Source organism: Dendropsophus ebraccatus, chromosome 1, assembly GCF_027789765.1.
Source record: "Dendropsophus ebraccatus isolate aDenEbr1 chromosome 1, aDenEbr1.pat, whole genome shotgun sequence".
NCBI classification, from domain to species: Eukaryota; Metazoa; Chordata; class Amphibia; order Anura; family Hylidae; genus Dendropsophus; species Dendropsophus ebraccatus.
Window position 1 is genome coordinate 56243602 of NC_091454.1, and position 23877 is coordinate 56267478.

The following is a 23877-nucleotide window of genomic DNA, read 5'->3' on the forward strand; positions in this document are numbered from 1 at the left end:
ATGCCACTACCAACATATGATTGCATAGGTGTGTACTTTATCTTACACAACTAATTTGGCTGAATCCCCTAACCTAAATGATTAGGAGAATGATCACACATGACCTGGGTAAGGCCGATTTCGGGGTAAGGAGTTGACCCATCACATCTAGTAAAAACCCTTACCTTAATACTCCCCTTTTCCCAATAAGGACACAACGCTGAGTGACATTTGGAAATACTGGCCACAGCAGCCTTTTATTAAACAGTAAACATAAAAGAAACACTCTGTAAACATTGTCACCATAATAACTTTAACCCCTTAGTGACCGCCGATACGGCTTTCTACGGCGGTCACTAATGGGCCTTATTCTGCTGCCATCAGCTTTTTACGGCGATGGCAGAGAATAAGGCTGCGGGGCCGGGACGGCCCCCACCCCATCCCCCCGGCTACCGGAGGTAGCTGAGGGGTTGGGGCAGTGTGTGAGGTCCGTCCCGGCCCCCCCCCTTACCGACGATCGCCGCTATTAACGTTATAGCGGCGACCGTCGGTAAATGAGAGTACCGGTGCCGCCGCCACCTTTCATCTCCCCCCGCCGTGAATCTACGGCGGGGGGAGATGAAATAAGTATCCCCCAGACCTCAGATCAGCCCCCCCTAGTGCCCCGATAACTAACCCCCCTCCCCCGGCGGCCATCATTTCCAAGATGGCCGCCGCTATCGCTGTGAACCGACTAACGTCGGTTCACAGCGATTAAAAGGTTAAAATGAATGAAAGCCCCATGCTCTCCACCACCGGAGGTAGCGGAGAGCATGGGGCAGTCATCGGGGACCCCCCTGTGGGGTCCCGGTACAAGCGATCAGCGGTATATACTATATACCGCTGATCGCTTGTGCCATGTGCTCCCGGCACTTTTTATCCCCTGTCACCATGAATGATTGGTGGCAGGGGATAAAAAGTGATGTCCCCCCACCCCCCAAGTCGCCCCCCACCCCCCCTGTCACCCCCGTCCCCCAGTCACCCCCCCCTTCCCCATATACTCACCGGATCGACGGAGCTCCTTCCTCCTCGACGTCCTGGCTGGTTATGAAGTGCGCATGCGCTTCACAACCAGCCAACTCTGAAAATTTAAAGTGACAGAGACCAATTTGGTCTCTGTCACTGAACTATGATTACTGAGATAGAAAATATCACAGTAATCATAGTAATACAGTGAAAATGAATATGTAAAGTACAAAAAGTGACAAACATACAAAAAAATAAAACACACACTTTTTATTATAGTAATAATTGCAGTTTACTCCCAAATTACCCCTAACCCCTCCCCAGATTACCCGTAACCACCGCACGTTGCCCGTAACCACCGCACGTTGTCCGTAACCACCGCACGTTGCCCGTAACCACCGCACGTTGTCCGTAACCACCGCACGTTGCCCGTAACCACCGCACGTTGTCCGTAACCACCGCACGTTGCCCGTAACCACCGCACGTTGCCCGTAACCACCGCACGTTGCCCGTAACCACCGCAAATTGCCAGTGACCCCCTCCAGATTGCCCGTAACCACCCCAAATTACATGTACCCACCCCAGATTACCTATAAGCACTTCAGTTTATCAGTAACAATCCCAGATTGTCTGTAACCCTTCCAGGTTGCACATAACCCCCCCAGGTTCCCCGTAATCATGCCAGATTACATGTAACCCCCCCAGATTGCACGTAACCACTGCGCGTTGCCTCTGACCACGCCACAATGCCTCTGACCACGCCACGATGCCTCTGACCACGCCACAATGCCTCTGACCACGCCACAATGCCTCTGACCACCGCACGTCGCCTCTGACCACCGCACGTCGCCTCTGACCACCGCACCTTGCCTCTGACCACCCCAAATTGCCAATGACCCCCTCCAGATTGCGGTGCCCATGTCAGATTACAGGTACCCACCCCAGATTGCCTATAAGAACTTCAGTTTATCCGTAACCACCCCACATTGCCCGTAACCACCCCACGTTGCCCGTAACCACCCCAGATTGTCAGTAAGCACTGCAGGTTGCGCGTAACCACCCCACGTTGCCCGTATCCACCTCAGATTGTCTGTAAGCACTGCAGGTTGCCCGTAACCAGCCAACGTTGCCTGTAACCACCCCAGATTGTCTGTAAGCATTGCAGGTTGCCCGTAACCACCCCACGTTGCCCGTATCCACCCCAGATTGTCTGTAAGCACTGCAGGTTGCCCGTAACCACCCCACGTTTCCCGTAACCATCCCAGATTGTCTGTAAGCACAGCAGGTTGCCCGTAACCAGCCCACGTTGCCCGTTACCAGCCCACGTTGCCTGTAACCAGCCCACGTTGCCTGTAACCAGCCCACGTTGCCTGTAACCAGCCCACGTTGCCTGTAACCACCCCACGTTGCCGTAACCACAGCAGGTTGCCCGTGACCACCACACGTTGCCCATAACCACCACACATTGCCCGTAACCACCCCGCGTTGCCTGTAACCACCCCACGTTGCCTGTAACCACCCCAGGTTGCCGTAATCACAGCAGGTTGCCCGTGACCACCCCATGTTGTCCGTAACCACCCCAGATTACCTGTAACCACCTCAGGTTGCCCATAACCACCCCTGGTTGCCCGTAACCACCCCACATTACCTGTAATCTAATTTTTTTTATCTTATTTTAGTAACTGCGCTATTCTAATAACCATTACTAGCTGCGGTTTTGCTCCTGTAAATCGGCGCTCCTTCCCTTCTGAGCCCTGCTGTGTGCCCATACAGTGGTTTATGCCCACATATGGGGTACCGTTGTACTCAGGAGAACCTGCGTTACAGATTTTGGGGTACGTTTTCTCTCCTGTTCCTCGTCAAATTGAGAAATTTCAAACTAAACCAACATATTATTGGAAAAATTCGAGTTTTTCATTTTTACTGGCCAATTTTGAATACTTTCCTCTAATACCTGTGGGGTAAAAATGGTCACCACACCCCAAGATGAATTCTTTGAGGGGTGCTCTTTCCAAGATGTGGTGACTTTTGGGGGGAATCTATTCTGCTGACACTACAGGGGCTCAGCAAACGCACCTGGCGCTCAGAAACTTCTTCAGAAAAATCTGCACTGAAAATGCTAATTGGCGCTCCTTCCCTTCTGAGCCCGGCTGTGTGCCCATGCAGTGGTTTATGCCCACATATGGGGTACCGTTCTACTCAGGAGAACCTGTGTTACATATATTGGGGTGACATTTCTCTCCTGTTCCTCGTGAAATTGAGAAATTTCAAACTAAAGGAACATATTATTGGAAAAATTCGAGTTTTTCATTTTTACTGTCTACTTTTGAATACTTTCCTCAAATACCTGTGGGGTCAAAATGCTCACCACACCCCAAAATAAATTCTATGAGGGGTGCACTTTCCAAAATGGAGTGACTTATGGCGAGATTTTACTCCGCTAGCACTACAGGGGCGCTGCAAACGCACCTGGCGCTCAGAAACTTCTTCAGCAAAATCTGCATTGAAAAAGCTAATTGGCGCTCCTTCCATTTTGAGCCCTCCTGTGTGCCCATGCAGTGGTTTACGCCCACATATGGGGTACCATTGTACTCAGGAGAACCTGCGTTACAAATTTTGTGGTACTTTTTTCCTCTTGTTCCTCGTGAAATTGAGAAATTTCAAACTAAAAGAACATAATATTGGAAAAATTTGAGTTTTTCATTTTTACTGTCTACTTTTGAATACTTTCCTCTAATACCTGTGGGGTCAAAATGGTCACCACACACCAAGATGAATACTTTGAGGGGTGCACTTTCCAAAATGGAGTGACTTTTGGGGGGGTTCTATTCTGCAGACATTACAGGGGCTCTGCAAACGCACCTGGCGCTCGGAAACTTCTGCAGCAAAATCTGCATTGAAAAAGCTAATTGGCGCTCCTTCCCTTCTGAGCCCTCCTGTGTGCCCATGCAGTGGTTTATGCCCACATATGGGGTACCATTGTACTCAGGAGAACCTGCGTTACAAATTTTGGGGTACTTCTTTCCTCTTGTTCCTCGTGAAATTGAGAAATTTCAAACTAAACGAACATATTATTGGAAGAATTCAAGTTTTTCATTTTTACTGTCTTCTTTTGAATACTTTCCTGTAATACCTGTGGGGTCAAAATGGTCACCACACACCAAGATGAATTCTTTGAGGGGTGTACTTTCCAAAATGGGGTGACTTATGGGGGGTTTTCTCTCTGCTGACACTACAGGGGCTCTGCAAACGCACCTGGCGCTCAGAAACTTCTTCAGCAAAATCTGCATTGGAAAAGCTAATTGGCGCTCCCTTCCTTCTGAGCCCTGCTGTGTGCCCATACAGTGGTTTACGCCCACATATGGGGTACCGTTGTACTCAAGAGAACCTGCATTACAAATTTTGGGGTGCTTTTTGTCTCATATTCCTTTTGAAAATGAGAAACTTTAATCTAAACGTATATATTATTGGAAAATTTAAATTTTCAATTTTTTTACTGCCTAATTGTGAATACTTTCCTCCAGCCCCTGTAGGGTTAAAATGCTCATTATACCCCTAGATTAATTCTTTAAGGTGTGTAGTTTCCAAAATGGGGTCACTTATGGGGGTTTTCAGGATACCAGACTTCTAAATCCATTTAAAAAAAGAACTGGTCCCTAAAAAAATCAGTTTCACGAAAATGTGATAATTTGCTGATAAATTTCTAAGCCCCATAACACCCTAAAAAAGTAAAATATGTTTACCAAATTATGCCAGAATAAAGAAGACATATTGGTAATGTGACTTAGTAACTAATTTATGTGCTACGACTTTCTTTTTTTAGAAGCAGAGAATTTCAAAGTTCATAAAATGCAAATTTTTTAAATTTTTCATGATATTTTGATGTTTTTCACAAAAAACACACAAAGTAGTGACCAAATTTTGCCACTAACATAAAGTGCCATATGTCACGAAAAAAACAATCTCAGAATCGCTAGCATACGTTAAAGCATCACTGAGCTATGAGAGCATAAAGTGAGACAGGTCAGATTTTGAAAAATTAGCCTGGTCATTAAGGCCCAAACTAGCTGCAGCACAAAGGGGTTAAATTACACTCGTAACCTTTTGTAAACATTTAACTATACCAATAGCCATAATTCCCAGGGGAGGTGACAGATGGCCCAAAAGAGCAGTACCAATTTAGACTCTAATCCCCAGTCGCACCGCGCCGGCTCGGGGCTGACAAATATGCCATGTACTGCTTTTTTCTTTTCCCCCTGGTTCCTATGGAACCTCAGAATAACCAGTCAAACAGGGGTTCCCCATTACTTTAAATGGGCCCCCGAACCACCTCACTCAGGGCCATCGGTGACCACCCCTCCGCGGGCTGCCGCGACAATCAAGCAATGCAAGCCTCTAACTCCACCGGCCACGCGATAGCTATAGGGCGGGCGGGCTGCTTCTCGTCAGACACTGGAGAATGAGGTAAGCCCTCCCCCCAGCCTTTTCTACTAATTGCTGGCCACCCCCCCCCCACGCTCCAACTGTCCCGTCTATTGGCCCATTCACACTGTGCCACACTCTGTTATTGGTCAGTGCTCCCCGCCTGAAATCCCTAACATACCGCCCCTAGCCTAGCAAATTAACCCCTTACTACCCCCCCTGTCATGTACGGGCTGCACTAGCTGCGCCCGTTTCGCCCTCCCTCATTGAGGCTGGTTAACACATTCATTCTAAGGATGTGCCAAAAATCTAGTGCACCATTAGGCATGATTTCTTTTTTGCAAACAAAACAATGTATAGAACAATGGTGTGAAATAAATGCTTTTTTTGCGAACAACGGCCGTTATTTTTAGTTGTCCACGCATAGTTCTCTTTTTTAACTGTCATTTCACCGTTTTTTTAAAATAAATTCTATTTAACTTCATAATAGCCACACTCAAAACCGTTTTAAAAGGTGCCATCTTTCAACCTGAACCTGAATAATGAACCAACAGTCATTATTGCAATGATGGCCACCAAAGTTTACTAAACAGTGGGCGTTTTTAGAGTGTAAATAAACAGCCATTGACAATTGTTGTGTGAACATGTCTATTAGTTGTCTTAATTTTTTACCAAACGAGAAAGGGGGGAAATTTTTTTTATTAAATTTAAGCTACAGTTTTTCTGTTCTTGCATTTTTTCATTTTAGTGTAAACTACTATAAGCATTTTCTTCTCTGATATTCTTCTCTTCTCTGATAAGGCTGGGTTCATACTACGTTTTTTGCAAAAAACGGATGAAAAAAACCTGATGCAACTGTGTGCATCCATTTTGATCCGTTCTTCCATTGAATTCCATTATAAAAAAAACGGATCCATTTTTTGAAGGGACACAAAAACGTGGTCGACCTCATTTTTGTGTCTGTCAAGAAAAACGGATCCGTTTTGATCCGTTTTTTTTTTTTTTTTTTTATAATGAAAGTCAATGGAAAAACGGATCAAAACAGTTGCATCCGTTTTTTTCATCCGTTTTTTGCAAAAATGGATTGCAAAAACGTAGTGTGAACCCACATTATTCTTTATCATGTAATTTCAGGATTTCTATTAAAGAAAAAAAAATTGCCAGAAAAACCCCAATATGTATACAGACATGATGTTTTATTGTCATTTTTACCCCTCTATAGAAGTCTATGGGGGAAATATTGCCAACCTCTCTCTGGAAAAAAGCCCAATGCAGGCCCTGCTGTGATTGAAAAAATGCCAAAGCAGAAAACTTCATGTGGTTATTGCGTATCACCCCCCTTAAGCACAAAAAGAAAATGGACCATGTGAACCCAGCCTCTGGCCATTTTTACACTATTTTAACAATGTTTTGAGACACTATAGTCTGTGCTGAATTATTAATAACCTATATGCAAACAATCAAAAGTAAATTCAATAAAAAAAATTAGCAAAATTGCATTTTATATATATATATATATATATATATATATTTATTTTTATATATATATATATATATATATATATATATATATATATATAATATATATATTCCATTTTACTGTACATTTTATGGTAAAACAAAAGGTGTCACTCGAAAGTTTAATTTGGTCCCGGAAAAATCAAGCCCTATATGGCTCCTCAGATGGTGAAATAAATGTTATGGCTTTTTGAAGGTGGTGTTGAAAGAGTTCCAACGCTGTTCATGATTTCAATCACTACTAAGGTGGAGATTTCCTCTGCATTAGATACAGTTGATAGTAGTTGTGAACCAGTGAAAAACAGATTTTGAGTCTGATAAGTTGCATGATGATATTTTTTTCTTTTACAGCCTTAGTAAAATTACAAGACGTTAATGGTGCTTGTGCTAAGTTCTCACAATTTGTGCAACCTGCCTGTTTACCACCAAGCAACACAAGTACTCCAAATGCACAACACTGTGAAGTGGTCGGTTGGGGCTATCAGTACCAGGGTATGTAGATAACTCACGTTAAGGTCATAAAGCGATTGAAGCATTTACAGCATCTTGATGAGTTCCTGCTGGTAACTTCTTGTATTTGCAGGGGCAGGCCACTATGCTCTTTTCCTGCAGGAAGCACATGTGCCTATCATCTCTAACTCAGAGTGTCAGTCTCCTACTGTCCATGGTAATAAGATTTTACCTGGAATGATGTGCGCTGGCTTCCTAGAAGGAGGTATTGACGCATGTCAGGTGAGTAAAGATACAACATGAAAATAATCTTTAGGCTGTGTTCTCTCTCTGTGGCTGTCTCATGTGGACAAAAAAAATGTCTATTTGCAGCGGCCAAGGATTTTGCTATAAATGCCTCAATTTTACCTGCAGCTATTGGCCACTGCATGCGCGTGTGGTTTCCTCCTCACGAGGCATCAAACACTACAGTTGCGTACAATCTGTGCATGGTTTGTAAGGTTTTCAATAGAAGTCAATAGGAATATACACTGCTCAAAAAATAAAGGGAGCACTAAAAGACCACATCCTAGATCTCGATGAATGAAATATTCCAGATTTCCCGTTTTTCTGCCTTGATGTTTTACTTGCAGTAGGGAAATATATAACACGCTACTATGTTTTTGGGGTGCTATCTTCACCTGAAGTGCATTTATGCAAGTGATGCCAGTATGCTAGGTTTGCATATATTACCGCATTGTGTTTTGCTTTTTTGCTTCTTTGTGGCTTTTTTTCTTATTACAAATTGGGATACCTAGCGACTCACAGCGTAAATTACTCTGCGAGTCAAGTAGGTCCTGGCAGATCACTTTCACTACATACTCGCAGCTGTCTGAACGACCGATGCGTGTATGTAATTCTGCCGGCCCCTTAACCCCTTCAGCTGCCGCCCGACTCCTGCTCCGCTCTGTATACATTACCTCTCCTCACTGCACGTGTCCCGCCGTACTGCTCTCCCACCCGGCCAATCAGTGTGTTGCCCTGCCGCAGCCACTGATTGGCCGGGCGGGAGAGCAGTACATCGGGACCCGTGCAGCGAGGAGAGGTAATGTATACAGCGGAGTGGGAGCGGGAGCTGAAGGGGTTAAGGGGCCGGCAGAATTACATACACACAGTGGTCGTTCAGACCGCTGCGTGTATGTAATGAAAGTGATCTGCAAGGACCTGACAGACTCGCAGCGTAATTTACGCTGCGAGTCGCTAGGTGTGAAGGCACCCTAAATGATTCTTGTCTCCAGTTTGGGTGGGGTTCAATGGAACTAAAACCCCACCCAAACTGGAGACAAGAGTGAAGCTGTTTTTGGAAGAAAGCTGCCATGTTTTTCTAATCCTGGATAACCCTTTAACAGCAAAGGCTGGGTTTTGGCTGCAACAACATGCACCAAAGTTGTTCCAAAATGTTGGTGCAAAATATTGCTGTAGAAATACAACCACTAGGTGGAGCAAAGTTATGGTGTGTTTACACAGAGAGATTTATCTGACAGATTTTTGAAACCAAAGCCAGGAATGGAATTGATAAAAGGAGAAATCTCAGTTTTTCTTTTATGACCTGTTCTCTGTTTATAGTCTGTTCTTGGCTTTGGCTTAAAAAATCTGTCAGATAATCTGTCTATGTAAAGGCACCATTAGACCTGCTCATGCTGGTATATGATGGGATATCTCCTAACTAGAAAAGTATTTGCATTTTGTCTCATAGGGAGATTCAGGAGGACCTCTGGTTTGTGAAGTAAACAACAAAGTAAATGTATTTGGCATTGTAAGCTGGGGAACTGGTTGTGCGGAGGAGAATAAGCCTGGTGTATATACGGATGTATCCAGGTACATCGATTGGATCTTAACCAACATCAGCTGAGGGGCTTCATATGTACAGTACAAGAATAAGACAAGTTACAGGATTCTACACAATCTACAATAGCGCGTTATATTTTTTATTCTGTTAATTCAGTATATCCAAAACCAGAGATCTTATGAAATGTGCGTTGCATAGTAAGACGTGTTATCTAATAAACAAGACATGACATAGATTTCTGTGTAGTGGAAACAAATTGTGTTATAGTATACAATTATTTCCTCATTACCCAAGTACAGGATCATTATGTGCATAAAGTGCTTTGCTAGGCTCAGCAGTCAGCTTGTTAGCCAGCTGCCTTTGGATTCAGTGTCACTCTTTGCTGCTCCGCCCCAGATGCCTGGAAAAGCTGGATCCAGTCCTGGGACACCGAGAGGAGTTTCCCAATACTAGATCCAGCTTCACCAGGAATCTGGAGAGAAACGGTAGAGTTCAAAGGCGACTGCAATATCCAGAATCAGTGATAACTCTGATCTGGGGTATTTAACCCCCCATATGCTGTTCACATTACTAATTGTGACATCGAACTAGTCAGGAACTTCCTCTGTCACTCCATCAGTAACCTCTGCAATGTGATTTCTGGATGTTGAGGCAGTTGATGCCCTAATAAAAGTACCGCATGTCTTCCACGCGTGAGCATAGTAGTTTTAAGAGTATATATTTCCCAGACATTTTTGGGGACTGGATGCTAAGCAGTCTAAATTGCTAATGGTAAATCAGATCTTTTGTTTTATAGCTTTCTTACATCTTTTTATTATTATTGAGAAATGTGGTGCAGCCCTTTGTTTTAATTAGCTGTCAGCCAGGCATCACATATAACATGGAAATATGTGTGGCCAGCGACAGATGAATGACAGTGAGCAGCCAAAGAGCAAGTGTTTACTGATCACTGGCTCTGTTGACCAGGGACATATTCCTGATTTGGCATATAATCTGTGTAAGGGTGTGTGCACACTACGGAATTCCAGCAGTTCACCCCCTGCAGATTCTGCAGCTTGCCCCCTCTGGCGGACGTATGCATCTCGGCTGGTCCCATAGGCTTTATTCTATGGTTGGCCAGATTCTGATGTACGCCCAAAGAATAAACCCGCTCATCCGCCGGGATTCCGTAGTATGCACATACTCTAATAGGGGCTTTAGAGGAGCTACAGAAGAAGCCATATGTTTGGTGGAAGCCATTTTAAAGATTTTACAATAAAGTCCTGGAACTATAAATGTGCAAATTATGCTTATGGTGGATTTCTTTTTTCTTCTTTATTAGCATTCATTGCCCACTAGGTGGTGCCAAAACATAATCCTGAATTGTGGTAGCACTTTGGTGACTATCATCAAGAAATGTTAACTGAATTTATAATAGAAAACAGGGCTGCTGCTTAAGACCCCAAGATATGGTAAAAAGAAAATAATCGTAGCATGTTACAATAACATAAACCTTACATTTTCAAGCCCTTTATTTATTTTCCATATGATTAATTTATGTGCATAAGACAATTAGAATCAAATTGTGACCCAAAAAATTATGTGAATTTTGTAGAATTCAAGGTAATATGTGAACAATTCATACAACGGAAATTGGAGCCAGCGTGCAATACTTATGCAACAGTTATACGATGGTGGAAAATGATAAGGAAGCAGGAGATACTCACTTTTTGCCGTCTTCATATTTTATTCATTTTCTTTTACGTATTTTCAGCTGAGGAGGCTTTGGAGGTCTGCATCCACAGAGTTAGCGTGGGTCCCGTCTGCCACGCGACGTTTCGAGGGCGTGTCCCTCTTACTCATGCGTGCCGACGGGATACACACCTCTCCCTTTTACTCCATACAGCCCGGCCTCTAATTATGACATCATGAGTAATATTTCAGGTAAATAAATCATTACATATGCATTTTGCTGTATTACATACATCAATAGTATACATTTCAGCATATAATGTACCGGACCTTTGTAAAAGGTAATGAAAGGTTCTCATATTAACCCTTATAGGAATGATCTAAAACTACATATTTTGTTTAACCCTTTAGGCTCCACGCTATCCAATGTTCTTATCCAATAACATTCCCTTTGTAATAATCTTTTCCTGACGCTGTTCTGTGTGCCTCTATTATCAATCTCTTCCAGAACTTGCCACCTCAATTCGTGTACCTGGTGTCTCCTTTCCCTAAAATGTCGTGCTACTGCGGTTTCCCCAAATGTTTTTCCTTCTATATCTATCTGTTCTTTTCTTATAAACTTCCTGATCAGGGCTTTGTGTTCATTAATTCTGATCTTAACTTGTCTGCTGGTTTGCCCTACGTAAGCTTTCCCGCAGGGGCAAATTTAAGAGGTATACCACATTGCTGGAACAGCACGTATGGTACCCCCTTAATGGATTTTCATGTCCTTTTGTTGGGTGACGCATCGTGTCTCCCTTAATTATCGATGTGCAATTTTGGCAGTTTAAACAAGGGTCGGTGCCATTTTTCCTTGCCCGTAAAAATCTCTGTCTACTGACTGATCCTTTCTTGATGTCTCCCCTGACTATTCTGTTCGCTATGCTTTTACCTTTCTGTAGAGCAAAGATTGATTTGTCTTGGAATAGTTTACCAAACTTCGGGTCCCTTTGTAAGAGTCCCCAATATTTGGTTACCGTATGTTTTATTAAGTTTGTGTGATGATCATATTTTGTAACAAAAACAGTTTTATGTTGTGTTTTGACACGTGTTTGATGTTTGGGATATGTGTGTTCTTTTCTTATTGTTTTCATTTGTTTATGATCATATCCTCGGTTGATGAATTTTTGTATCATGCGAGTTTTACATGTTTCTTTATCTGTATTATCACTCACAATTCTGTCTACTCTCTCTAGTTGACTCTTTACTATACTTCTAAATACATGTGGTGGATGAAAACTAGTTCTATGTAAATAATTATTTTTATCCGTGTCTTTAGTGTATAGTGTCGTGGTTAGTTGTCCTGGAAAAGATTATTACAAAGGGAATGTTATTGGATAAGAACATTGGATAGCGTGGAGCCCAAAGGGTTAAACGAAATATGTAGTTTTAGATCATTCCTATAAGGGTTAATATGAGAACCTTTCATTACCTTTTACAAAGGTCCGGTACATTATACGCTGAAATGTATACTATTAATGTATGTAATACAGCAAAATGCATATGTAATGATTTATTTACCTGAAATATTACTCATGATGTCATAATTAGAGGCCGGGCTGTATGGAGTAAAAGGGAGAGGTGTGTATCCCGTCGGCACGCATGAGTAAGAGGGACACGCCCTTGAAACGTCGCGTGGCAGACGGGACCCACGCCAACTCCGTGGATGCAGACCTCCAAAGCCTCCTCAGCTGAAAATACGTAAAAGAAAATTAATAAAATATGAAGACGGCAAAAAGTGAGTCTATCTCCTGCTTCCTTATCATTTTCCACCATCGTATAACTGTTGCATAAGTATTGCAAGCTGGCTCCAATTTCCGTTGTATGAGTTTACCGGTGCCTAGTGGTGGTCCACATTGTTTGAACCAGACCCCTCATAAGGTTCACAGTCACAGACTTTACCTGAATGATATGTGAACAATTAATGGATGTAAAATAAGTGTGTTATGAGGTGTAATGTGGCCATTTTATGCATAAAATACACCTAAAAAAAACGAACATAGCCATAACAAGATTGTTGTGTAGTTGGGGCTGGGGCTACATGGTGACTACAGCTGTGTAAGATGAAGATTGTAATGTTACACTGTGAAATTGCATCTAATGATTATCAATGTGGTTGTGATGTGTCTGCAACACGACAGTTGCACAAATTCCAACAATTAATGGATATTTGGTCTCAGGTCACATGTAACTTTGCTAACACTAACCCCAATGCAATCTAGGTGCAGCTGCAAGCAACTTTTACAGCTATTTGATTTGCTGCACTTTTGAGTTTGAGTACAAACAAGTGTAAGTGTGGAAAATGACTCCAATGTAGTCACTAAATAATTAACTAAATTATTAAAGTGAATGGGGCCTGGGTCTTTCCATGCAGATTTATATCGGCAGTATCCGACAGCCAAATTGTACTGTGAAGGGCAATGTAAAAATAAGTTCTAATTGGTGTAATTTTTATGTGGCAATAAAAACACTGATTCCTTCATGATGTGATTCTCATATATGATCATTAATCCTGTTCTTTTGATGGTTAACAATGTATCCTAAAAAAAGATTGTGGTTATTACTGCTGTTGTTAAAAAAAACACATCCCTTAAAGTTTATGTTGCACCACTAGATCTATAGCCCGCAATTGTAAACATAAAGACATCTACTGTACATCAGTTTCATAGAGTGATCAACAAATTACTTGACTGTCTATTGCACTTGGCAATAATTCAACAGCCAATTACTTTTTACAGTTCAGGCAACTCTACTCCATATAGATAATGGGTGCCAGACCCTTGTGATACACCTCCCAGCCACAAAAAGATACTAAGAACAGAGATAAGTTAGTGATTATAACTCCTAGTGCTGGAACTGACCAGAAAACAAACGGGGAACTACTGGTAGTACCCTGTTATTCAGCTATAAATTCACATTTTGGGCCAGTATGTGGTAAGTGGCTGCAGCAACGTCTTTAGGCGTAGAAGGGGTTTACAGCTCGGCAGCTTCTCCTGCACCAAGAACCTGTAAGTGACAGCCAGGGGCGTAACTAGAAACGGCTGGGCCCCATAGCAAACTTTTGATTGGGCCCCCCCCCCCGCCCGCCCCCTCTCGATCGACCACTACGCCATCAACACACTCAGCTCTACACAGGTCCTGTACACCATATAAATTACAGTGCAGTTATATCAGGTGACTTACAGGGGACGTCTTCTCTGATCGGAGTTCTTCCCTTTTCATTTTCTTCTCCATCTCCTTCTCCGAGCCACAAATCCACAGAATCTGCCAGAAAAACATATTAGTCTCCTCACACTGGCACCATCCTCATCTCTCTATACTGCACATCTGCATTGGCCCCTTTACACCCTCATTTAGTGGGAAGGCTGACTCTATGTGATACCATTTTATTATATGGCCCTCCTCTCTGTCGCCCCTCCTTATAAATAGCCCCCTTATGTTGCCCCCCTTATAGAAGCCCCCCATGCTGTCCCCCTTATAGATGCCCCCCATGTTGTCCCCTAATAGATGGTCCCCTATGTTGCCCCCCCTATAGATGGCTCCTCCTATGTTGTCCTCTTATAGATGGCCCCCTCTCCCCCTATATTGTCCCTTTATAGATATTCCCCTCTCCCCCAATGTTGTCCCTTTATAATATCCCTCTCCCCTATGTTGTGCTCCTCTCCCCTATGTTGTCCCCTTATAGATGGCCCCCTCTCCCCCTATGTTGCTTCCCCCTTATAGATGTCTCCCCCCCTTCCTTATAGATGTCCCCCTCTCCCCCCCTTCCTTATAGATGGCCCTCTTTCCCCCCTCCCTTATAGATGCCCTCCTCTCCCCCCTCCCTTATAGATGCCCCCTTCTCCCTCCCTTATAGATGTCCCCCTCTCCCCCCCTTCCTTATAGATGTCCCTCTCTCCCCCTCCCTTATAGATGCCCCCTTCTCCCTCCCTTATAGATGTCCCCCTCTCCCCCCTTCCTTATAGATGCCCCCTTCTCCCTCCCTTATAGATGTCCCCCTCTCCCCTTTTCCTTATAGATGTCCCCCTCTCCCCCCTTCCTTATAGATGCCCCTTCTCCCTCCCTTATAGATGTCCCCCTCTCCCCCCTTCCTTATAGATGCCCCTTCTCCCTCCCTTATAGATGGTCCCCCTCTCCCCCCTTCCTTATAGATGCCCCTTCTCCCTCCCTTATAGATGTCCCCCTCTCCCCCCTTCCTTATAGATGGCCCTCTCTCCCCCTTCCTTATAGATGCCCCCTTCTCCCTCCCTTATAGATGGCCTCCTCTCCCCCCTCCCTTATAGATGCCCTCCTCTCCCCCCTCCCTTATAGATGCCCCCTTCTCCCTCCCTTATAAATGTCCCCCTCTCCCCCCCTTCCTTATAGATGTCCTCCTCTCCCCCCTTCCTTATAGATGCCCCCTTCTCCCTCCCTTATAGATGTCGCCCCCTTCTCCCTCCCGTATAGATGCCCTCCTCTCCCCCCTTCCTTATAGATGCCCCCTTCTCCCTCCCTTATAGATGTCCCCTCTCCCCCCTTCCTTATAGATGCCCCCTTCTCCCTCCCTTATAGATGCCCTCCTCTCCCCCCTTCCTTATAGATGCCCCCTTCTCCCTCCCTTATAGATGTCCCCTCTCCCCCCTTCCTTATAGATGCCCCCTTCTCCCTCCCTTATAGATGCCCTCCTCTCCCCCCTTCCTTATAGATGCCCCCTTCTCCCTCCCTTATAGATGTCCCCCTCTCCCCCCTTCCTTATAGATGACCCCTTCTCCCTCCCTTATAGATGCCCTCCTCTCCCCCCTTCCTTATAGATGCCCCCTTCTCCCTCCCTTATAGATGTCCCCCTCTCCCCCCTTCCTTATAGATGCCCCCTTCTCCCTCCCTTATAGATGTCCCCCTCTCCCCCCTTCCTTATAGATGTCCCCCTCTCCCCCCTTCCTTATAGATGTCTCCCTCTCCCCCCCTTCCTTATAGATGCCCTCCTATCCCCCCCTTCCTTATAGATGTCCCCCTCTCCCCCCCCCTTCCTTATAGATGCCCTCTTCTCCCCATCCCCCTTATAGATGCCCTCTTCTCCCCATCCCCCTTATAGATGCCCCCTTCTCTCCCCCCCCCGGAAAGCAGGTTTAAAAAAAAAAAACAAACTCACCTTACAACGCGCTCCCCCGTCGAGCCTTTTTCCTGTCAGTCCCCCGTCTGATGCGCGGCTGCCGGGGGTGTCGCGTCCTATCCCCGACAGCGTGCGTATCATAGAGCTCTCTGTGGGCTTGTGCTGCGGCCGCGACTTCCGGCACACAGAGAGATCTATGATACGCGCGCTGCCGGGGATAGGACGCGACACCCCCGGAAGCCGCGCATCAGACGGGGGACTGACAGGAGCGCTGTCGGTCGGTCCCGTGCTCCTCCTGGCCCAGTGACTCCTTTTCCCTATGGTTGGGGAAAGGAGTCGCCGGGTCAGGAGGAGCACGGGCCCCCTGATGCGGCGGGGCCCCGTAGCAGACGCTATGGCTGCTACGGCGGTAGTTCCGCCAGTGGTGACAGCTCAGGTTCATAAACATCATCCAAAGCATGGGCAGAATTGTTTAACCCTTTGATTGCTGTAGTCAGTGATTGGGGCATGATTAAAGAGGATTTCCCGATCTGATTGGGGCACCAAGTTTCCCCGGTCCTACCACTACACAGTGAATGGAGCCTGCTGCTCCTGGCCCCATTTACTGTGTAGCGAGGGTGTTGAACAGCTGATCGGTAGGCGTGCCAGAGGTTGGCACACTGTGGTTGATGACCCTGTTGATAGCTTATCAGTCTATTTTGCCCAGAAAACACCTTTAATGCTAGCCCTCAGGGTGCTAATCATGCATGACTGGCTGGGAGGAGGACAGAGGCCGAGGGACTGACTACATGCTGCTATGGCTTTGCCCCATGTCTACATATTAGGCATGGGGAGCAGGGTTTAAAATGCGTTATTTTGAAAATGCCACCTCACCCCAAAGAAGAGCTGTGTCCAGGCGCTATAGGGTACTGGGGGATTTACACATGATGAGGGATGGGACCAGTTCCCTTTAAGGGGTTAAATTTACCATTTAGTTTTCAGACAAGTGTAAATAGTAAGGCATCTTACTCAATAGCTGCATTATGCTTAGTACATTGCCTTCACCACTGCGCATTGCTTATAACGAGGGTTATACAGGATGCCAAGGCAGTCACGTCAACACTGAAGTTTTCTTTGTTATGATAGACAGCTCACTATGGCAGTCTCTCTATTTACCAGCCTAAGAAGTTGCCAGTTTATGAAGGAATGTTCACTTGCTGATGTACCTAACAAGCATTAAACTCAGTTTTTATAAAATCTCGGGTGTCATTACATATTAAGTTTATTGGGTCACCATCCACAATTGTACAGTCACCTTATAAGGACACTCTGTAATACAGACTCACAAGAAATACAGCAAAAGACTGAACTCATGAACTGTTAAAGACGTTTACTAAGAAAGTATTATAAAACATATGAGCAGATTTAGGCTTATGTGCACAGTGTTGGGGTATGTTCACCTTCATAATGCAGCTCAAAAGTCTGCAACAATGTAGAATAGGAAATGAATTGCACTCACTGGTAAATCTTCATACAATTTATTTCTTCATATTAAAAGAGCATCAACTTGGACAAGGTTGAGACAAATGAGCGGACACCAAAGCAGAGTGGTGACTGTTTCGTGCCAACAGGCGCTTCCACTGACCTACCTCTATGCCTCTAAACAAGGCTGGTAAGAAGCAGGAGCTGCAGTATCACTCCATACACAACCATTGTCTCTATGGAACAAAAACGTATTGCTCGTAGTTCTGCATGGGAGCAGAGCAGTCTTTCCCATTGGGCAGGGTAGGCAGCTGTCTGGGGACTCATGACTCATAGGTGGCATCTCTGCGCTTTGAACATGGGTGACACAGAGGTGCTCACTGAGGACACAGAGGAGCTCATGGGGGACACAGAGGGGTTCACGGGGGACACAGAGAAGCTCACAAGGACACAAAAGGGCTCACAGAGGACACAGAGAATCGGCCCTCCCGTGTGGCCCCCTGAATTGGATGATTGAAAGGTCCACATACACCTTATACTTTTGTTGGCCGTACCCGGCACTTGGAGTGGGTTTGTTCGTCAGTTTACTGTGTACAATGCTCTCCCAACTGACCACCGACAGGTGATCTTAGTGGAGTTAGGGGACAGGCGTGATGGAAAATCCTCTCCTGATCCCAATTTTCCGGGAGAGATAAGCAGCACCTAGAGCTCTCTGGCTGCAGCTTACCCCTCCCCTCCCCATAAAAAACACATGAGTGGTACTCTTGGTATCTGACTGGCAGGGAAAGGGTATGTTGGGGAATGCTAGTTATAAAGTTCACTCCTCTAGCCTTATGTGTATAACCCTCACCATAGGAATCTTGGTGAGATTGGCTGCCACTTGGTCACTTTAGGAAAGTTAGCATACTTTTCCATAGATGGTAAGTTGCAATGTCATGTAGCTAGAAGCAGGTCAAGCAGGGGTGATACATGTTAGCCACAAGTCTCTGGTTTTAAGCAGAAGCATACATGAAGTACCAGGTGTACAAAGGGGAACACAATACCCTGACTAGTACTCTGTCCTGCAGGATTAGCGGTAGGGCTGGATGAGCTGATCACTGCAGAAATGAACATTGAGATCAAAGAGTTTTTACACTGACAGCAAAGTAGTCTTGGGCTATATTTACATTGAAACCAAGCGTTTCTATGTCTTTGTCAACAACAAGGTGTTGGAAATCAGGAGGTCAAGCTGCCCCAAACAATTGTATTTTGTATGTACCGACCATAATCCTGCAGACCAGACCTAGCAACTAGATCAGTTGCTGCTAATCGCCTTAAGGATACAATATGGGTCACAGGTTTTTGTACAATTCGGAACAAAGCACTACAGATCCAGGCACGTTTGAACTATTGGATAGGGGCATAGATGCAGAAATCTGTCCTCAGGTGTCAATGGTGATGTCACTGCATCAAATCTCACCGGTTCAGTAGGTTCTCAACCTGGAAGTCACTTGTTCATGTCAATGACTGCAAATGCTGGCACAGCTGCAAAAGTGTCTGCACAGTAGCTAAATTAGATCAGTCTAAGGGCCTGTTCACACCAAGTTATTCTCTCGGAACTGTGCCATGGACTCCACTTGAAGTTCTGCCTGTCCTATTTATTGAATAGGATGCCTCATGCACCTTTCGTTGTCCGCCAAAAGAATTGATGTGTGAAACACAGATATAGCCATAGTCCTCGGGCTGCATCCACCAACTCCAGGCGGAGAGACTCAAATGCCAATTGTTCTGGTTTGTGTGTTCGGTTGCATTAACTTGATGCTAGGCAGGTAGTGTGCTGCCCATAGGCATAGGTGCCATTTAGTTGCAGTTGTTGGTACTTTCCCATTGTTTCTTTGTTTCTCCGCCAAGTTATCTCTCCACCTAGAGGAGGAATAGGAGACTCCGAAGAATATGGATAGTCTTATTCCAGTTTGTTCAGAAAGAGAGGCCAGTCCATCCTTTTGTTGGGGTATAGCCGGTAAGCTGTTAGGGTTTTGTATTTCTGGCCAGGAACACTGTTAGGACAGGTCTAACCTTCTTATGGTGTGTATATATAAGACTTTGTTTAATTGTGCCGCTTGGCCTGACCACATTATCAGCCATTTTGGTTCTATGCTGTACCTGTATTGTCATGTACCATTAATATAGCCTTTGCAGCCCCGTTTAGTACATGTTAGCCTACTGTATGTTATTCATATATGTATCTATGGCTTTTACTAATGCCGCTAGGCTATGTTTTAAAATTCAACACCAGGGTGTCTGTATATAATTTGACCAAACCATAATAGCCCCGTGTGCCATGTGCAGGTCCCCTGGTTCACACGGGTCCCCACGCTATCTCCACACCGTGTCGGTCAGTGACCGCCAACCCTGCAAAGCGTGCACATGCAGGGAAGGGAGGCCATGGAATAGCCCTGCAACCCCAATGTCACAGGACCAAACCCAAAATGCCCCACCAGAACCCGGCCAGCACCACCGGCAGGGAAGGCTGCCTCCAAACAACACAAGTATGAATAAGGTATTACACTCACCAAGACTGCTGCAGACAGAATGGGAAATATAGGAGCTACTGACTTATGAGCACAGGCATATCCTGCTAATTTTGGTCATATGGGTCTTATAAAGGAGTGCGAGCTGTTCAGAAAAGGGAGAACTGTAAAACACGACATGGAGAGAAAGGAACGGCTGCACATCCAATCTATGGCTGATACTAATGCCACTAGGCCTATTTTAAAAAACAACACCAAGGTGTCTGTATATAATTTGATCAAACCATAATAGCCCTGTGTACCACGTGCAGGTCCTCTGGTTCACACGAGGACATATATATATTGTACCTCTGTTCTTATGTAATGCAACATTACTACATTGTTCTATGTAATGCTGTACTTAAATGGCTTTATGATTTGTTCCTTAGTTTCACCCTAATCCTTAATAAAGCAACAGAATTCTACCAAGTCTCTTTTATTAGTAGGAAGATGTTTAACTGCCTGTCGAACTCCCCACAGACCCCAAGGGGTACGTGAAGTGGGGCAGGACACTATGTTTTACTGTTATTTGAAGTCCTCGGTTGATGGCGTGACATATATATTTAATGGAGGGGTGAGGTGCACCATCATCCCTTCTGGCAGTGATCAATTAATTAGAGGGGAGCGATGGCTTTGTGTACCATACTGTCAGGAATGTGACTTTGCGCTCCTCGGTCCGTACTGGGCGACCGAGGAAGCGCTGAGCCTCTGGTTGTTTTTTGTTCGCAGTCCTGTCTGAATGCTGTCTTAGTTTCCCAGCCACACCCGCATTGCCTGTTACACTCTGGCAGTGCAGGGGTTACTCCTTATAGACCTGTCCAGCTGAGCTGGGTGCTGGGTTCAGGGCTGATCCAATCATGTGCTGGACCCAGTCCCTTATTCCAGATAAAAAAGCAGCAGGCTCTTCATTTCCCTGCTGGCTATTGAGTGTTACTCAGCTAAGCGCTTCAGCTCTCCTGGTTCTGTTACTTCTGTTGCCTGACCTATTGCTTGATCTTCCAACCTGCTTTGTCTGCTGCCTGCCCTGACCTCCTTGTCTGTCTCTGACTCTTCTTCTGCCTTACGTTTTTGTACCTCGCTGACCGCCGTTGCTGACCCGGACCGTAGACTTTGCATTATTGTGTTTGTTTCGTCTGTCTTGTTTTGTGTATCACCTGGTGTAGGACAGGGACTGACACCGTGGTTGTCCACGGCCGTTTAGGGCCATTGAGGCAAGTAGGTAGGATCAGAAGGTGGGTTCTAGTGGTTAGGGCTCACTGTCTTGTTCTGTTCCCCACCTACGTCCGGCGAGTTTGTGACAGAATAGCCAGCCCGAAAGAAGATTTTTGGGTCACCTGCATCATGGACCCTATGTACACCCTGGTGACCCAGATGCAGGGTCTGAATACGTTGGTTCAGACCCTTGCTGAGCGTGTGCAGGAACAAGAGTCCTTGCCCAGGCAGATGTGTCTGACCCCCCCGCAGGCTCCTGAACCCCCAGTGCAGCTCCCTGAGAAATTTAAGGGGGACAGGAAAAATTTCCGGACCTTTCGGGAGGGGTGCAGATTATTTTTTCGGCTACGTCCCCGCTCCTCCGGAGATGAGACCCAGAGGGTGGGCATTATTATGTCCCTCCTGCAGGGCCCACCCCAAGAATGGGCATTCTCACTACCTTCTGACTCCCCTGATTTAATGACCGTTGACAGATTTTTTTCAGCCTTGGGCCTTCTGTATGATGACCCAGACCGAGCAGCAGAGGCAGAGCACCAATTGACGACACTCAGACAGGGTAAGAGACCAGTGGAAGAATACTGTGCTGACTTTAGGCAGTGGTGTGTACCCTCTACTTGGAATGACCCAGCTCTGCGTTTCCAGTTTCGTGCGGGCTTGTCTGACCAACTGAAGGACTTGTTAGTAGCCTATCCTAATCCTGAGACTCTGGAGGAAACTATGACCTTAGCCATACGGGTAGATAGGCGTATGCGGGACAGACGCAAAGAGAGAGAAACGTCTAAATTCCCTTCTGGTTCATGTCCTTTGACCTTACCTCCTAAACCTTCTTCTTCCTCTCCTGTGTCCCCTCCGCAAGACGAACCTATGCAGATCGGGTCAACTGACGCCAAGGCCAGACGTGCATATCGCCTCCAGAACCATCTGTGTCTCTACTGTGGCAAAGCGGGGCATCAAGTACGACAATGTACCGCTAGACCTGGTTCACCGCCGGAAAACTTCAGCGCCTGAATGATTATCGAGGGGGTCATTCAGGTGCACAGGTAACCTTCGACAAGAAAAAGAAGTTGTTGTTGCCTATTTCTTTGACTTTGGGAGATAAATTTATCTCGGGATATGCCCAGGTTGACTCTGGGGCTTCTGCTAACTTTATTAATACTGTTTTCTGGTCTGGTCTGGGGGCATGTCCACTTCAGCTTAAATGTCCGTTGAATGTGACTGGAGCGGACTCTGCCCCTTTTGCTCAGGGTAATATACGCTACATTACCCCCCATCTTGAGGTAAAGGTGGGATCAGTTCATTTTGAAAAGCTTGACTTTTTGCTTATGGAAAATTTGTCTGCTGATATTATTCTGGGGTTACCCTGGTTGGACCAGCATAACCCCGTGTTTGACTGGCCCAACAGGGAACTGGTTCGATGGGGACCAGAGTGTGCTCCTCATTGTATTTCTTTGTCGCTTGCTGAATGTTCTTCTGATGATGGGGAGATTCCGGAGTTTCTGCTTGATTATGCTGATGTGTTTGATGAGAGATCGGTGGAAGGATTACCTCCCCATCGTCCCTATGATTGCACTATTGACTTGATACCAGGGTCTAAGTACCCTAAGGGTAGAATATTTAATTTGTCCTGTCCAGAAAGAGAGGCTATGCGAGATTATATCAAGGATAGCTTGCGTAAAGGTCACATCCGTCCCTCCTCTTCTCCCATGGGAGCGGGATTCTTTTTTGTGGGTAAAAAAGATGGTGGTCTACGCCCCTGTATTGATTATCGAGAATTGAATAAGATCACTGTGAAAAATCAACACCCTCTGCCTCTCATTCCAGACTTGTTTAACCAAATTGTGGGAGCCAAATGGTTCTCTAAGATTGATTTGCGGGGAGCATACAACCTAATAAGAGTAAAGGAGGGAGACTAGTGGAAGACTGCCTTTAATACTCCTGAGGGACATTTCGAATACCTCGTTATGCCCTTTGGATTATGTAATGCTCCGGCAGTCTTCCAACATTTTGTTAATGACGTGTTCCGTGAACATCTGGGTCGTTTTTTGGTGGTATATCTAGATGATATTTTGATATTTTCTCCTGATTGGTGCTCTCATGTTCAGCATGTTCGTACTGTGTTAGAATTGCTAAGGCAAAATCACCTCTGCGCCAAGCTGTCAAAATGCCAGTTTGGGATACAGGAGGTCTCATTCTTAGGGTATAAGATCACCTCCAACTCATTTTGTATGGACCCCCTTAAAGTGACAGCCATTGAAAATTGGGAGCGACCCAGTAGCCTTAATGCCCTATACAGGTTCCTGGGATTCGCCAATTACTATAGAAAGTTCATCAAGGGTTTTTCTGTTATTGCTAAACCATTAACTGATCTAACCAAAAAGGGGGCAGACCTGGTTAATTGGAGTCCTGAGGCTATCCTGGCATTTGACAAGCTTAAGAGGTGTTTTGCTGAAGCTCCTGTGTTAACTCAGCCTGACTTTGAACAACCCTTTGTCATTGAAGTTGACGCATCTGAGGTTGGGGTAGGAGCAGTTCTCTCACAAGGTTCAGAGACCCTCACCAACCTCAGACCCATAGCCTACTTTTCTAGGAAGTTCTCCAAAGCCGAAAGCAACTATGACATAGGTAACAGAGAACTTCTGGCCATTAAATTAGCC

The 23877-nt window shown here is 45.3% G+C and overlaps 1 protein-coding gene across 1 annotated transcript in view; it reads left to right on the forward strand.

The window, feature by feature from the left end:
- Positions 1-10488, forward strand: part of F12 (coagulation factor XII) — a 32901-nt gene extending 22413 nt beyond the window's left edge. The window contains exons 12-14 of the mRNA XM_069971301.1: positions 7276-7416; positions 7508-7656; positions 9110-10488. Of these exons, the coding sequence (XP_069827402.1) occupies positions 7276-7416; positions 7508-7656; positions 9110-9265 (446 nt within the window). The 3' untranslated portion in view covers positions 9266-10488. The remainder of the gene's footprint in view (positions 1-7275; positions 7417-7507; positions 7657-9109) is intronic.
- Positions 10489-23877: the final 13389 nt, after the last annotated feature.